Genomic DNA, 16096 nt, shown 5'->3' with positions numbered 1-16096 from the left:
TAGTAAATACACGTACACTACTTACACAAGCACAATTAAAGCATACAACATACACAGCAGTACTTTCATTTGTATCATTAAAATAGCTTAAGCAGCAATGTCAGTTCAGTTGAAACTGCAAAAGAATGTATCCCCCCAAATTCTGAAGGAGTTTCTTTTCCTGCCTGAATTTGTATTTTAGCCAACTTTAAGTCAAACATATCTGGTTGAACAATGTTTTTTTTTCGATTCTAATTTTCAGAAAAGCATTTTCCATTTAAAGGTAATATATTGTTTTATATTATAGGATATACCTATTCCATGATGTAGTAATTTATATTACCCTAAAAAAGGAAATATACTCAAAAAAGGTCGAGTATTTACTCTCCTTTGTATTAAAGGCCAAGTGTTTTATAATTATGTCTCCGCCTCTGGATGTTTTTGGGTCAGACAGAGTTTACTGCAACTACACCAGGCAGGGCGGAACTGCTGTGTGCAGTAAATCGAAGGAGGACGGACAGTCAGGCATAGTTACATCTTAACTTAACATCTAAGCTGTTAACATGCCAGTGTGCTAGATTAAATCCCCAGTTTTTGTAACGACATCGCGGAGAGTGTCGCGGCTTGTTTGTGGGTTTTTTGGAAGTGTTTGAAATTCCCTCACATTCTCCCAACGTATTTTCACGAAGGGAGGCGGCGGTGGAGCTCTCGGCACGGCAGCCATCTTTGGACCTGCCTGGGAGTGGGATTCGACTATTCTGGCACCCCAGTTACTTCGAGGGTGGGGATTTTTTTAACCTAATAATAATTCACAAATCTGTATGTTATAATCGACTGACAGCGTTACGAACAACAAGGATTTTGTGTACGAAGGTACCGCACCGGGGATGAAAGAGGAAGAATACTTGTATAATCCCAAACTGTTTTGAAATACACGACATTCTCTACAGTCCTGAAACCTGGCCTGTCAGGAAAGGGTGAGTTTCAGCTAACTGGCTAAGCTAAGTTAGCAAACACCACATAGGTTAGATTGCTAATTTAGCTATTTCTGTTAAACGACTTTTAAATTCGGTTTAATTCCACATCATTTATGCAGTTACGCGACTGTTCACGCAGTAAACACGCCGCGAAAAATGCTTGGATTGTTTGATCATATGACACGTAACTTAGCTTAGCTAACGTTAAGTTTGGTGTGTAAGTTAGCTAACATTAACGTAACGTTCGAGTCAACGCTGGCTAGCTCCTGAAACCTTGTTTGCGCACGTTTAAGAGTAACGTTAGAGTGTTGTTAGGTTTCTATATGTCATACTTTGTTAGTTTGACTTACTTGTCTGACAGCTGAGACAGCTACAGAAAAGTGACAACGTTCGGGAAATCCCACCAAGTGCTTTTTCTAATTCCACTAGTGTTGCAACTGCAGTGAGGTATTAACGTTACCTAGACACAGGTAATTTATAACGCAGCCTGTAAGACTGGGCTACCAGAAGTGAGAGTTTTGCTGTAAGACAACCCTTGGTCATTGAATAGTGGTTCACATTTTTCAGAGCAATAACAGTACTGTTGCAAGTGTCAACCTGTCCCAGCAGATAAACTGATTAGGCCCAATTGCCATTTTAACTCAATGAATATACTGTATTATAGGTCTGTAAATGATAACATACACTGACTCTTTGACACTAATGGTAAAGACAAAAGAAACCCTGGTGGTTGACAGTATATGATTGTGTTTTTTGTGCTATGGATTGGACTACCAAATGGAAAAGACTTAACTGACAGATATTGCTTTTAAATTCAGATTGCGTACTGATTTCTAAAAAGGCATGGCAGCATTTTATACAGATGAATCATCTATGTATGATATGAAAACTTTAAAACCATTATTTCACTGTGTCTGAAATGGCAATGCATGTCTGAAAGCATGCCATTGCTGTTAAGCCAAGACAGATAATCACTGGTCAACATGGTCACCCAGGGCCCCCTTCCTACCTCCCTATAGCTGTGCGAACAGGAAATGGTGAGAAATGCAGTGCAGTGAGGACATACATTGGGAATTCCAGCCCTCCAGCTTTGTTGTCCTGTCCTGCTGCATTCTTGTGCATGTGTGTGTGCTAGTTGGAACGCAGAGGTGTTTTATGAAGCTATCAGTTGTCATCACTCACTTTGGTGCTCACGTATCCATCCATAGTTGAAAATGGCATCATGAGAAATGACAATAAGCCTCATTCATAAGCAACAATGTAGTAAAGAACAATGGCAATAAAGAGGCACAGTCCCACATGGTAATGAGGATTTATTTCAGGGCTGTGGCTGCATCTGTGTGGAATAGTGAGTTGTTTAGTGTTGTTGTGAGACAAAAGATGTCTGCTTGAACTGGGGGCTGTTTCTCCCAGGCTGGGAAAGAAGTCTTGTGACTCTAGCATTAGCACTGCATCTGTTTGCAGCTGATCATCTGAGCCACATGGACTCAGTAAACTTTTCTCAGTGATCTTTTAGAGTCTACATCTGTATTACAGCAGTACAGCTGTATAACAAACGATTTAATAGGCAGCAAATGGTTCAAAGTTTAAGCCTACCAGTTGTGTTGTGGACCTAAGCTATACTGTGCTCATTTCTGTCTTTTTTAAGGGGCAAGTTCACCTAAAATTAAAAAACAAAAACAAATAAAAATCCACATTTCCCATATATCTAGTAATGAAGATAGTTTTGCTTTTATATGAGCATGAGCAACTGAGATAAGGTTAATCCACACTGCTGTGGATATTCTCAGAATCAGAATTTCTTTACATTTAGAAGAAAACAGTTCACAGTGACAGCTGTCTTCAGTAAGGTTGATGGCTTATCCTGAGTACCCAGGACATTATTTTTTGGAAAGGCTGCTATTTTGAAGTATTTCAAATGTAATTTTTCCACGAACAAATTATTTATCTGGATTGTATTAGACTGGTGCGGATGTGGACAGCTCAAAACTACGGCAAATAAAACCAGAGCTGTGAAAATGGCTTGAAACCACTACAGATGATTGTGAATCATGTTGTATTATTTTTGGTTTTTTTTGGTGATCTTTAATCGCTGCTAGAAAGGTCAGTGTTTGGTATGTTTGAGAACATGTGTTTACTAAGTACTTACAGGTTTAACAAGTAGTCCCATCACTGGAATGCTTTGTTTCAGTTCAGTCATCTATCTCACAGTGAAGCAGTGCGTTGTTCACCTCAGTTTCTTTGTTTGAGCTGGAGACTGTCATCTGTGAGTTGGTTCTTTGTATCCTCCTCACATCTGTCTGTCTACATACCAGTCACTGAAGGTGTGAGGGGAGGTTGTCAGGACACAGCCCACTGATTTACTTACTGCAGATGATGTTACTATGGAAACAGGAGACTTATCTCTTGCTACCTCAGGATTTCCGACTGGCCGTTCTCCACATTTGCACCATTTGTGTTATGTGTGTGTCTCGCTCACATTAATAGGCTCTGCTATGGCGCACATGGACAGTCAAAGAGCTGGGAGTTTTAGACAGATGTTATACTTACCTTTTGTTTCACATTGCCTCTCACTGTAGCATATAGCCTTGTAGTATAACATTACCAATGTAAAGGAACGTAATAGTAGGTATATCAGGGTTCAATGTTAATGGGTTTTTTCCCCCCACTTGCCCGTTCATAAATCTACTTGCCTGAAGTGTTTACTTGCTAAAGATTGTTTTATTTATTTACAGTTGCCAAATAATAACAAGACTAAAGTTAATTGCTATATTTAATCTGTGTAAATAATCAAGTAAATTAATCAGAACAAGGACACAGTGTGTCATAGATGCAAAGCATATTGAAGATGATATGACAATCATTCCCCTCAGAGATGGACTTGTTAACTTTGAGTAAGAAATGATCATAGACATTGTCTTTACCTGCTGCCATTTTGTCGCCAGTAGGGATGGGCATTGATACTACTCTTAATGAAACTCCTTATCATTTCTGTTCTTTATTGATATCATTATCGGTTCTTTTTCATTACTAAATAATTGCTATTTAAAAATTTTATTATAACCAAATAACCAGTAATCACTGTATGCACTCAATGATATATCACTGGAAACAAATCTAAATTATCAATAAAATAATCTTATTCCTGATATCAAAATACTGAGTGAAGTTTAGAAAGAATGTAGAAAAACACCAGTCAATATCAGTCACTCCTCCTGATGTGATTCACTGCCTGCAAGTGCCGCTGGCAGAGACAGAAGGGCCTGGTTTGTCTCAGCCAGCAGTTAAGTTTACTAGAATTTGCCAAATTTTAAGATACGTGACAAACTAAGCTAAACAGTTAGGCTACATACAGACGGCTTTTGTTTTAGCTTGTTTGTAACAGTTTGCTGTTAGCATGCTGTGAGACTGTGGACAGAGCAGATGAGAATAGCACTTTCTACATGTTTGTATGTTTATGTCTGTGTATTGTTATATTAATCTGCTGGTTTTTCTTCTTCGGTGTACTTATTCTTGTTTTTTCTTGTACTTTTAGCTCTGAACACATATGAGACCGCTGTCCTGCAGATGAGCCATCGGTGGGGGCTTTCAAGTCGCTGTCGCAGACCCAGATAGTTCCTGGCGGCAGCGGCATTGCCCCCACTCCCCAGTATGCCCAACAGCAGTCGGGCGGGGAGTCTGAAGGACCCCGAAATTGCTGATCTCTTCTTCAAGGAAGACCCAGAAAAGCTCTATGCAGACCTGCGTGAGATCGGACATGGCAGCTTTGGTGCTGTATATTTTGTGAGTATTTCACAAGAAAAGGCTATGGTCCAAGCCTAAAGGCATGTTCAGCTTGATATCAGAACTGAACTCAAAAAACGCAGCATTTCAGGGAGCCCACATAGGGGTCTGACCAAGAAAAAAATGTCAGGATAGAAAAGTTAAGCCTTTCTCAGTTAATCAAATACATTCATTCTCACATTTCTGGCATAGCACTGTGTAACATTGTTACGGTGGATAAATTTAATAAAAATTTGGAAAATCCTGTCTCATTGTACTCTAAACCACTAGCAAAGCCTGTCAAGTCTATACAGAACAGGCTTAATAATTAGGCCTTTTAGATCCTTTTAAACATTTCAGATTATTTCAGAATGGTTATAAAAATGCAGCCATTGTAGCAACACTGTAAGTGTGTCAGCTTTGACTTCAGCAAATTATTGAGCAAGCGAACTACAGTAAAAGTCAGTTATTGTTATATTTAGCAATTGTGATGTTGTATTTTTGTCTCAAGATCTTTGAAAATGTGATATTTTGGGTGTGACCTGGTGCTTTTGCACAATGTGTTAGCTAAAATCATTATGTAGTTTCTGTAATGTGGATATTGTGCACAAGCAGTTAGAAGCATTCATTGATCATGTCAGTCGGCTTACAGAGACTTGCATCACGAGTCCCAATTTGTTGTGATACAATGCCCTGTGGGCCCACCACCCGCAGGGATGGGCATTGGGGTCATGTGTTTGCAATCTGGGTAGCAGGCAAAGGCGGGGACCTAGGTGTGCTGACTCCAGTCATCTCAGACTGGTCCTAGGGACATGGAATGTCACCTATGTGGTGGGGAAGGAACCAGAGTTGGTGCAGTACAAACTAGACATAGTTTGGCTCACCTCTACGCACAGCACTGGAACCAAACACCCAGAGAGGGTGGACTCTCTCTTTCTCTGGAGTTGCCCAGGGTGAGAAGCAATCGGCAAGTGTGAGGATACTCTCTGGCGGAGATCAGCGGGGTTGGATTTCTCCCCAGAGAATGAGGGTCGCATCTATATAACTGTGAGTCACTGAGGGGGAAGGCTCTGATTGTTCTGTGCGCTTATGCATAGAACAGCAGATCAGAGTAACCAGCTTTCTTGGAGTCTCTTGTTGACATCCTGAAAGTGATTCCATCTAGGGACTAGACTAGTTCTGCTGGGAGACTTCAGCGCTCACCATGCTCGAGCATAAGGTCGTTCATAAATGTACTTTGTCCCAGAACACCTTGGGCAAAAGATCGATAATCAACTTTGTAGTCGTATCATCACACCTGTGGCCATATTTCGTCAACTGATTGCCGCCTGGTGGTGAGTTGGATCAGATGACAGGTGGAGCCTGCTGGACAGACCTGGTTAACCCAAATATGTTGTGAGGGTGAGCTGGGAACGTTTGCCGAACGTCCCTGTTCATGGGACTCAACCTCTGGAACAATTTCTTGTACATCCCGCAGGAGGTTGGGGAAGTGGAATCCAAGTGGGCCATGATCAAAGCCTTCCTTGTAGAGGTGGCTGGCAGGAACTGTGCTTAGAAGGTCATCGGTGCCTGTCATGGTGGCATCCTAAGAAGGAAGCCATTAAGCTGAAGGAGGCCTTTTGGGCTTAGTTGGCTCAGGGGTCTTCTGAAGCAGCAGACGGGTACCAGGAGGCCAGAAGGGCTACAGCTCCTGCAGTTGCTGAAGCAAACACCTTTGTGTGGGAGGAGTTTGGGGAGGCTGGCAAACCGTTCAACGACTTAGGAAAGCAGGACGTGGCCCTGCCGTGGAGCAGCTGCTGACCTGGACTGTGGATATTATCGAGTGGTGGAAAGAGCACTTTGAGGAGCTCCTGAACCCGACCAAAACATCCTCTGTGGATGAGGCAGTATCTGAAGACTCTGAAGTCACTGAGGCAGTCAAGTCTGAGGCCATGGTTCTCTGCCGGAAAACGGTAGATCAGTCCCAACGGGGTGGGAGTGAGTTGCTGCGGACAGACAATGCCATGTTGCCCCAACAGCTATATTGAGTCTACATAGTCTTCTAATCCTAATCCTAGATGGATCATGTAGTTGTGTCTTTTAATATAGATTGTGTTGTCAAAATGTTTGGGGCAATGAGGTCAAACACCTCATTTGTCGATTTTAAAAATGCAAAAAGACATAATTTAAATTTTACAGGCAAATAATACAGACAAAATGAATTTTCATGGATAGCTCAAAATATAAAACAAACTGATACTTGTACTGTTGTGCATGTAGCCTAAGTAACTAACTGAAATCACACCGCTATTTGATGTGCTTGTCATTCAGGCACGGGATGAGCGGACAAATGAGGTGGTGGCCATCAAGAAAATGTCTTATAGTGGAAAGCAGTCCAGTGAGGTATGAAGCTTTCACTAACCTATATAATATTAACAGGCAATTGTTACCACATTTACTCACAAAGTTTGTTTTGTTTGTTGTTATAGTCCTCTGATTTATACTATTTTCATAGAAATGGCAAGACATTATCAAGGAGGTGAAATTCCTGCAGAGAGTACAACACCCAAACAGCATAGAGTACAAAGGATGTTACCTGCGAGAGCACACTGCCTGGGTAAACTTTTACAGGGAGTGTCACTGGTTATGATGATGATACTGTCACTTAAATGTATTGCTCACTGATTGATAAAGAGGGTAAAGCATTTGACTCTCACAAAACACTCTTTATTTCATTTCAGCTGGTAATGGAATACTGTCTAGGCTCTGCTTCAGATTTGTTAGAAGGTGAGTTGAAAACCTTTGAACTCCTGATTATTGCATGAGGCTGCATGACTACAGGCAGAGAAGGTAGTCTCCTCCCAATTCAAGTTTATCCTTGTCACTTTTTTTCTTGATTTACATTCCTGTTGGTGTATGTATCCCTTCCAGTTCACAAGAAACCTCTGCAAGAAGTTGAAATAGCTGCAATTACCCATGGTGCTCTTAAGGGGTTGTCTTATCTTCACTCCCACAACATGATTCACCGGTGAGTGTTTGGGAGCATGCTGGGCACCAAGTGCATATACCCCAAGGTGTTCTGTTGTTTGCATGGAGCTGTAATCATTTCCTCTTATGTGTATGACAGAGATATCAAGGCAGGAAATGTCTTGCTGACAGAGCCAGGGCAGGTGAAACTAGCAGATTTTGGTTCTGCCTCCATCGCCTGTCCTGCCAACTCCTTTGTTGGGACTCCATATTGGTACGTTACAAAACACATACTTCAAAGGTTCTTCTCAGAGCAGTTTTGAAGATTTTTTTATTAAATTACCATTTACATATTTGTATAGAGCTAAATGTGTTTGTTTTCTCAGGATGGCTCCAGAAGTAATTTTAGCTATGGATGAGGGTCAGTATGATGGAAAGGTGGACATTTGGTCTTTGGGAATAACCTGCATTGAATTAGGTATGGTTACTGTTCTATATGTTCTGATTCACATCTAAGATTTGGACCTAATTTGTTGTTGCATGTCTTTTTACACTTTAACAGACATCTCATAGCAAACATTATTTTTGCTCACATAGTCAGTAATTGAATAATGTTGCTCTTTCTTCCTCTCATAATTTAATTTTTCTTCACAACATCTGACTCCTTGATGTAATCTGCTACTTGCTTTGTAGCTGAGAGGAAGCCTCCACTGTTCAACATGAATGCAATGAGTGCCTTATACCATATAGCACAGAATGAGAGCCCCACCCTGCAGTCTAGTGAATGGTGAGATTAAAATAATAAAATATATAAGAGCTGGTGAAATGTTTCTTAAACAAACTTGAGTCTATAAAATAACTACAATTTTATCCTTTTTCTGCATTTCGTCTCTACTTCAGGACGGAATATTTCCGAAACTTTGTAGATTCTTGCCTTCAGAAATTACCCCAGGATAGGCCAAACTCTGAGGAGCTCTTAAAGGTAAGAATCAGAAAATGTATATATGACTCATGTCATACTTTATGGTTAATCTCTACAACCACATTAGAATTCAGGACTTTAATGCATGAAGTATTTTTTTATGTTCTTCCTTCAGCATGCATTTGTCCAACGTGAGCGACCAGAATCAGTTCTAATAGACCTGATAAATCGGACTAAGGATGCAGTGCGGGAGCTGGACAATCTGCAGTATCGTAAAATGAAGAAGATCTTATTTCAGGAAGCCCACAATGGCCCGACAACTGAGGCACAAGATGAAGAGGAGGTCTGTCATATGACTGCTTTAAATGCTGCTAGCTTGCATCTCTACCTTTCTCAATTTCTGTCATCTCCAATTTAGCGAGGTTGTAGTTCATAGTATTGAGTTATCCTATGTCATTAGAGAGCATTGTTGTAACCATACTATCTTCCATGGGCATTTATTTTTAGGAGCCAGAACACAGTGTGGGTAGGACGGGTACAGTGAACAGTGTGGGGAGCAACCAATCCATACCCAGTATGTCAATCAGTGCCAGTTCCCAGAGCAGCTCTGTCAACAGTCTTACGGATGCAGGTGATGACAAGAGTGAGGTGGACATGGAGGGAGACCACACAGTCATGTCAAACAGCTCTGTGATACACCTCAAGCCGGTAAGAAGTTCAGGTTCCACTCTGACCTGTAACAATATCGTGTTATATAGTGTTCACGAGACATAAATGTGTTTTCTGTGCAGTATCTTGTTCTGCTCCTTACATGTTCTGTGCATGGATGCCTACCTTTCAGGAGGAAGAGACATATAATGAAGAGTCAGAACCTCACACCCGGCCAGCTGAGCCACAGTCCCCGCCTGCACCCACTCCACGGCCAAAACGGAACCGCGAACACTTTGCTACTATACGCACAGCCTCAGTGGTAAAAACACAATTGATGTATTTGCAGATCAAATAAGATGATGGCTAAAACAACCACCTATATACAGAATTGAATGTTTTTTGCTTTAAGGCTTGAAAGTTGTGATTTTGGATGGAACAGAAGCAGACCCATGATCCAGCTTGAAACATCTGAAACATATGCATACGCTGAATTTTTCCCATATCATCTTTAATAGCTCTTTCCACCCACAACAAAAGTCAGTGAATGTGTGCCTTGTGTTTGCCAGCTCACTCGCCAAATCAAGGAGCATGAGCAGGATTCTGAGTTAAGAGAGCAGATACTGGGCTACAAGCGCATGAGGCGGCAGCACCAGAAACAGCTGATGGCTCTGGAAAACAAGCTGAAGGCTGAGATGGATGAGCACAGACTTCGCCTTGACAAGGAGCTAGAGAACCAGAGGAATAATTTTGCCCAGGAGATGGAGAAACTGATCAAGAAGCACCAGGCGTCCATGGAGAAAGATGTATGCATTCAGCTAATTTTTGTGTTCACTAAGATTTATAACACTGGCTTTTTTTTTTATCTAAAGCAAACTGATTAATGATGTGTTTCTCCATTAGGCAAAAACATTTAGCAATGATGAAAAGAAGTTCCAACAACATATTCAGAACCAGCAGAAGAAAGAGCTCAACAGCTTCCTCGAATCCCAAAAACGGGAGTACAAACTTCGCAAGGAACAACTCAAAGAGGTAAGTACATTAGTCTCCAAAACTTACTTACTATCAGCAATGGACATCAATCAGTAATATGAAGTTTGTTTTACTAGTGACCTGCAATCTTTCTTTTGTTTAGGAGTTAAATGAAAACCAGTCAACACCCAAGAAGGAAAAGCAGGAGTGGTTGTCGAAGCAGAAGGAAAATTTCCAACACTTCCAAGCAGAGGAAGAGGCTAACTTACAGCGCAGACAGAGGCAGTATCTGGAGCTGGAATGCCGCAGGTTCAAACGGAGGATCTTGATCGCTCGCCACAATATTGAACAGGACTTAGTGCGTGAGGTGAGCACACTGTCTCCTATTATACTGCTAGGTTTCAGCTGTTGTACATATTGGTTTAATGAATTAAAAAACTAAATTGTTGTTATCTTTGGTGCGTGACAATCTCATCTCTTTGTTTGTCTCACCATGTGCACATAATTAGGAGCTAAACAAGCGTCAGACCCAGAAGGACCTGGAACATGCTATGCTTCTTCGGCACCACGAGTCCATGCAAGAGCTGGAGTTCCGCCAGCTCAACACCATCCAAAAGACTAGGGTTGAGCTGATCCGCCTGCAGCACCAGACGGAGCTCACCAATCAGCAGGAGTACAACAAGAGGAGGGAGAGGGAACTTCGACGCAAGCACGTTATGGAGGTTCGCCAACAACCCAAGAGTCTCAAGGTGAGAATTTTGCTTGTGAGCATGCACGTGTATACTCTCATTTTATTAATAATAAAATGCTGCTCTAGGTTGTAGGAGCTGCCAAATATGCAATTCACAGTTAGTCTGCCGGACCTATTCTTCATCTTAAATAAGCTGAGATGTGCTGAACCATGCTGGTCTGTAAAATGTACATTAAAAAGACATCAAAAGTTAAGAGTGTTCGGCTTTTATCTCCCCTTTGGTTAGGCAAAGATTTTTTTTACAGAGAATAGAAGCATGCTTATGTTTCTTATTCATGTAATGTGGGGTTTTCCTATTCTACTTGCTTGGTTGATCTGTTTCTGTGTTCAATGCTTGCCTTTAAATAGAAAGAAATACATAATTTAATACTTTTCTCTACAACATAGTCCAAAGAGCTACAGATCAAGAAGCAGTTCCAGGACACATGTAAGATCCAGACCAGGCAGTACAAGGCACTGAGGAACCATCTGTTGGAGAACACACCAAAGTCAGAGCACAAGGCTGTCCTTAAACGGCTGAAGCAGGAGCAACACCGCAAACTCGCCATTTTGGCAGAGCAGTATGACCACTCCATTAATGAGATGCTTTCCACTCAGGCGGTAAGTCTGGCAATGTCAGGAATGTAGAATCCTAAAGTTATGAAGGAAGACCATGAAGTTGCCACCTTTTGCCCCATTTTTGGAGGACGTATCCAACTTAGTTATGGTTGTGTGTGTATTTCACTCTTTGGATCCTGATCTTCTCTCTGTCCTTAGCTACGCCTGGATGAGACTCAGGAGGCTCAGGGCCAAGCCCTACGAATACAGCTACAGCAGGAGCTGGAGCTTCTCAACGCCTACCAGAGCAAGATCAAGATGCAGACCGATGCCCAGCACGAACGCGAGAAGAAGGACCTGGAGCAGAGGGTGTCACTCCGAAGGGCCCTGCTGGAACAGAAGGTTGTCCTCTATAAACTATTCTCATGTGGAAATTTACATTGGTCTAAATCCATGATTATTGGCAAGATTTGAGTTTTAGAGGTACTTTCAAAAGCCCAGCACACTCGCACTTCTATTCCAAAAATCTATTTTTGTATCTTTATCTAGATATCTTTGTATCTACGTTATAGTTTCTATTTGCTGACTGTCGATGGATTGGCTACCAGTCAATCATAGTGAAGTTGAGTGTATCTGCTAACTGTAAAGCACATAAATAAACGTTACTTACTAAATGCCTTACTTTTTCCTGTGTAGATTGAAGAGGAGATGCTCTCCTTGCAGAATGAACGCTTGGAGCGAATCCGGGGCTTGCTGGAACGTCAAGCCCGAGAAGTTGAGGCTTTTGACTCAGAGAGTATGCGCCTGGGCTTCAGCAACATGGTGCTATCAAACATCTCCCCAGAGGGCCTCAGCAATAGCTTTCCCGGGGCTTCAGGAAGTTGGAGTCATCAACAACAGCACCCATCTGGCAGTGCTCAAGGGCCACACTGGGGCAGTGGCAGTCTTGGCTCAGGGTCAAGCCACCAAGGCAGCCGTCACCACTCTCACTCCAGTCCGGGAGGGGCACCTATGCAGCAAGGCTGGGGGCAGGGCATGCAGGGAGGTGGGAGTCCATCACCATGGGGCCACTCATCAGCAGGAGCCCTGGTCACCCGCGTCAGTGGAGGTGTACAGAACAGCCCCCAAGCAATGGGGAGGACACCCTCAGGAGGGCGCAGTGAGCAGGCCATGAGCAGGAGTACCAGTGTCACCTCTCAAATATCTAACGGGTCACACCTCTCCTACACATAGAGTATTGGCTGAGCTCTGCGGCTCTGTCTCTCTCCCATGTACAGATGTGGCTGTGTGATGAAATAAATGTTGCTCAGGTCAAAAGGGCTGGAAGAGACGCAGCCCGTCCTCACGGCAGTTTATCGGCACACATACAGATCCTTAAATTTATGTTACATAAGCAATTTGAGTGTCAACACATAATACTCCCATTTGTTTTCATTTACAGCTCTCTTTTGGAATTTTTAAAATATATGTTGCTATTCACAGCCATTGCTCTCATTTTGCACATGAAACACTGTTAAAAAGCCTTTAACATGTGTTAACTATGTCCTTAGAAATATCAAACAATCACAGTAAACTGATTTTATTTAGCAGCCCCCTCCTTCACTCTCCCGATTCATATTCAGTTATACACTGGTTGATTATTTGACGGTGGTTAGAAATGCAGCAGACCCGACTAAAGATGCTTTGCTGTTGTGATACCAGCCTGCTGTAATGGTCATTGTGAAAGATGCCTCCTTTTATTAAGTAGTAGTTTTAGTTTTCACATAATGTCCTGATCATTAGCCAAAATGAGACTTTACAAATTCAGAGCCAAATAAACCAACTGTTTCAGGCTTGCGCTACAACACTAATTCAGTGCCTTTTTACCTTTTCATTATAGAAATCGGTCTCAGATGTTTATAGTTTATTATTTTAAATTTCATCATCAGTTTATAATCAGTGCCAGTGTATATTTTGTTAAGTCTATTTTAACACCTGTGATTTTAGTTCCAGAGGTTCCACATACTTTTCTCAGATTATTATATTCACTGTGCAATAAAGTTGGTTTAAGTCTTATGAACGGTGGGAAATAGAAAAGTACTTATGTATATCAGTAACTATATTTTAGGTCTTTAGAGTGGTGGTACTCTAGGGGTGAACTTGGAAACCCCTGTGTGACAGAGGATGTGACTGTACACATTGACAGGAGGAATTGTGAGGAAAAAGTAATTTGCCTTCAAAAACAATCTTAGTATTGATTTGTTGATATTTGTTTTTTTTATATATATTATTAGTGCCTTTTTAAAACTGCTGCCTTTTTCAAAGCACTTTATACAGCTAAATATGTGTAAAATTAATGTTCTTTTTCGCAAAGCACCTGGTATATTAGTGTTTTGTTGGTACGTATGTAGTTAAGATAAGAAGTTGAAGTAATCTGTGCTGCGGTTTCTAGGAGCAATTTCCCAAGTACAGACAAGGCCCTAGTGTATGTCAACATACAGTGAGTGAGTGAAACCATTCCACCCCTTTCTGCAGCTTTTACTGTGTTTTGAAACTCTAGATGATGTTGGTTATCTCCTGTATGATTGTGCTGAATTTTGAATGAACAGAGCGTGTGATGATGCTGCAGTGTTTTTCAGATACATTTTGGCTTCAGTTTCCATAAAACAAACTTAACTGAGTTTAACAGAAAGGAGTCCATTATGTGCAGGCAGATAGCTTAAGGAAATTGTCATGACCATGACAGCAGGCTTGGCACTACTAAGAAAATTACAACACTGTTAAAAAACGTTGGGCCCAGTTAAGTAACACAAAAAATGTAAAAGGTGCTAAGTTATAAATGTTTCACCATCTCATCAGAACTCAAGAACAAGGGTTACTGAATCAATCACATGCTTGCATGATAACATTGTAGCATATCCATGTAAATGTAATATTGAGTCAACGCACACTCTGAAAACAGCCAAATGCAAAATAAATGTGGCAAAAAGCACTTAGGTATTCCTTTGATAGCTCTAGCAGCTCCTCTAATATCTGTTCCTGTTCGCTCCCTTCAAACTGGTTTGTGTTTGAAATATGATTGGAGAAGTCGGTGTCCTTTCTACAGCTTGTTCAAATTAGGCTTACCATTTCCATAGAGAGAATTTTAAAACACTAAGTTGAAAAGGCCTTTAAGGATGATACCGAGAGGTCCTCCTCTGAATCACAGAGCTGGAGTTAAATGTTCATATGTGTATATTGTACTGAAGAAAACATTTAACTACTAAACTCACATTTTAAGAAAATTATTTCTAAAACTAACTTTATTCAACTGACAGGCCACACTGATATTAGTAAACCTTTCACTCTCGAAGTGGTGTTGAGTTGTCTGGACATAGCTCATTGGAAGATATTCTTGGTGTACACAGACAGAATGCCTCATATGCATGTAGTGGCTGTCATCTCCTTTTAAATGCCATTTATTTAGTCAACCGGCCATCTCTGAGCATTATCACTGCAGAGTTTTTTCCCCCCAGCACACGTTTAACCATTTGATTCAGAGCCACTTTTAGGGTTGCTGGCTCTTCTGAATATTATACTGTGATATATTTCTATCACATTTGAGGACACTAAAATATTGGCGACTTTTTCTTAATAGGTGGGATTAGTATATACCCTACCTAGAAAGTATGCATTATATCAAGTTTCATATGGTTTGGTCCCAAAACTCTTTATTTTCTTTTTCATGCCAAGTGACTAGCTCCAGCTACTGTAACACAACAGGTTATATTCATCATTTATTGATATTTGGTAAAGAAAAGGGGAATGTATTTATCATGATCGGAATCTTACCTTAAGTCAAAAGCCAAGGCCAAGAGTTTGAATGTTGGGCCATTCAGACCTCACATACATGCCAACCTTAAGTTTGTATGCACAATTTTTGTTCACTTTATCTCAATGTTGTGTGTGAGGGAGTCTGGATATTGTTGTCAATCATTGTCAGTGATAAGACCTTTCCACCAACCTGGATTAATTTTATTTTATTTTTTACTTTAACTTTGATGTCAAATTTTGTCCTACTGACTGAAAGCATATGGGATACTGAATGAGAATCGGCAACAGAAAATGGTGATACTTTTTATGGTCTAACACTGTGCCATACCTGAGTTGCCAAGCCCAGATACCACTGCATTGTGTCATGCACCTGGTTTTACCTATCATTAGGCTGACACGGTGAAATGTATGAAACATAAAAACAAGTTGGTTCTGGTCTAGTGGCCAAAGGCTTGAACAGATGATATGGTGACAGGCAAATTATGAAAAGAGATTGTATTTCTTTGAACATGTCAGTATTCTTCTTTGGCACATTACCACTACGACTCATAACCTGTATTAAACTGTATAGATGGGGGAACTTGTTATTGAATGTTAGAGATTATGAAGATACTACATAAGAGATGGTTAAGTACTAAAAGTGGATATAAATTGTGTAAAAAGATTCATAAAACAGAATAAAAATAGGATCAAATGTACTATTTTGTTTGTATTATATTTACCATTGTGTTGGCAGAGGGATATTGAACAGAAATCAGCTGTAATAAAGTAATTTTAGTATAAGTCGCCTTGTGGTTTATTTTTTGTTTA

The 16096-nt window shown here is 40.9% G+C and overlaps 2 protein-coding genes across 4 annotated transcripts in view; one reads left to right on the top strand and one right to left on the bottom strand.

Annotated features, from left to right (window-relative positions):
• tsr1 (TSR1 ribosome maturation factor) overlaps positions 1-16096 on the bottom strand; it is a 30594-nt gene that overhangs the window by 13496 nt on the left and 1002 nt on the right. The window lies entirely within an intron of this gene.
• On the top strand, positions 441-16069 carry taok1a (TAO kinase 1a). Of its 3 annotated transcripts, XM_046074568.1 has the most exons (21): positions 441-760; positions 853-956; positions 4492-4739; positions 7029-7100; positions 7213-7314; positions 7439-7484; positions 7629-7725; positions 7825-7938; positions 8051-8142; positions 8358-8451; positions 8565-8646; positions 8762-8929; positions 9094-9294; positions 9428-9556; positions 9804-10040; positions 10138-10266; positions 10370-10573; positions 10716-10955; positions 11345-11557; positions 11714-11896; positions 12191-16069. In XM_046074568.1, the coding sequence occupies exons 3-21, from the start codon at positions 4608-4610 to the stop codon at positions 12725-12727; spliced, it is 3072 nt and encodes a 1023-aa protein (XP_045930524.1). In that variant the 5' UTR covers positions 441-760; positions 853-956; positions 4492-4607; the 3' UTR covers positions 12728-16069. The 3 variants fall into 3 exon arrangements, with proteins under 3 accessions (XP_045930524.1, XP_045930525.1, XP_045930523.1); XM_046074569.1 differs by lacking the exon at positions 853-956; XM_046074567.1 differs by having other exon boundaries at positions 441-956.

This window comes from Micropterus dolomieu, linkage group LG17 (assembly GCF_021292245.1).
Source record: "Micropterus dolomieu isolate WLL.071019.BEF.003 ecotype Adirondacks linkage group LG17, ASM2129224v1, whole genome shotgun sequence".
Classification (NCBI taxonomy): Eukaryota; Metazoa; Chordata; class Actinopteri; order Centrarchiformes; family Centrarchidae; genus Micropterus; species Micropterus dolomieu.
This window is presented reverse-complemented; position numbering and strand designations above follow the sequence as displayed.